Source organism: Citrus clementina, unplaced genomic scaffold (genome assembly GCF_000493195.1).
Source record: "Citrus clementina cultivar Clemenules unplaced genomic scaffold, Citrus_clementina_v1.0 scaffold_2, whole genome shotgun sequence".
Classification (NCBI taxonomy): domain Eukaryota; kingdom Viridiplantae; phylum Streptophyta; class Magnoliopsida; order Sapindales; family Rutaceae; genus Citrus; species Citrus x clementina.
This window is the reverse complement of record NW_006262688.1, coordinates 35,094,378-35,095,540: the sequence shown is the minus strand read 5'-3', so window position 1 is coordinate 35,095,540 and position 1,163 is coordinate 35,094,378. Positions and strand designations below refer to the sequence as shown.

Here is a 1,163-nt window from a genome sequence, read left to right as displayed (position 1 = left end):
ATTATGATGCTTGCTCACCCAAAGCAGTTTAAGATGGTTCTTTTTGTCATCTAGAGTCTAAAGGATTGATGCGTTGGTGAATTTTTGGCAAGTTCATGACTTTTCCTGGATTTGATAATTAATTGCAATTATATTTCAGGTGTTGTACTTCAAGATCACCAAGCACTTGCTGGGAGGTGGCCGCAGGTTGTTTAGAATGGCACCCTTTCATCATCACTTGGAATTGTGTGGGCTTAAAGAACCAATGATTGTGGCTGGTGCTTATGTTATATCTTCAGTGTTGGCTTTATTTGCTGGATACGTAGGTCTTATAGCAGCATAGTTTCTGACTTAGTTTCTTTCTATCTCCAATTATTTTTAGAGTTAGAATCAACAATTTTCTTCTGCCAAATCACCTGTTTTGTCTGTTCAATCTTTTTTTTTTTTTTTTTACCATTTTCTTGCATAAATGTGCAAAGGAAAGCAGTAGAATCATGTATATAGAACACATTTTTTCTTTTTTTTCTTTCCTCTCTTTTTACTGGAGGGTTTGCTGTAACTGCTGTTGATCCAAAAATGCCTGAACACAATTATCAATTGTTGATTAAGCTGTATCCACTAGCATTCTATTGTTGGCAAAATTGCTTTCTTGCACAATTTGCCATTACAGTTGGTAACTCTTTGGAGCATGATCGGCCGTGTTTGGAATTTTTTTTTTGGGTGAAACAATGATTTTTCCAACAGTGAATGAGTTCGTGAAACAAATGGAATGTGTGACACCGAAATTTGTGACCTACTATTTCACGGCATTAAAATGAACTCGAATGTTTGTTAACTTTCTAATATTATTTGCATGGTCCAAGTCTCCAAGATCAAAAAGTTTTGAAGATCTATGTCACAAGTCATTTTTTCCTTTAAATGAAGATTTAATCATGAAGGACTACCACTGGGCTTGGTAATTCAATTAGAGGGTTGGAAAAGTTTAAATTAACATTTTTAATTTGATATTTTTTTATGATTTGTACTCGAGTGATTAGCTAAATAAAGTTGTTTGAAAATCACCCGATTAGATGTTAAAGGCGTGGGAATCATTCTTTTTAAATGGGTATGCATTGTTTTAAATATGGTGATACCAAATTTTTTAGTTAACGTTGGACATACTTCTAATTTTGTATTAAGAAATA

The 1,163-nt window shown here is 33.5% G+C and overlaps 1 protein-coding gene across 1 annotated transcript in view; it reads left to right on the top strand.

Annotated features, from left to right (window-relative positions):
- The window catches only part of LOC18050710 (phospho-N-acetylmuramoyl-pentapeptide-transferase homolog), a 3,620-nt gene extending 3,025 nt beyond the window's left edge, over positions 1-595 (top strand). Inside the window, exon 8 of the mRNA XM_024191001.1 lies at positions 122-595. Coding sequence (XP_024046769.1) covers positions 122-322 — 201 coding nt within the window. The 3' untranslated portion in view covers positions 323-595. The remainder of the gene's footprint in view (positions 1-121) is intronic.
- The last annotated feature ends 568 nt before the right edge of the window (positions 596-1,163 follow it).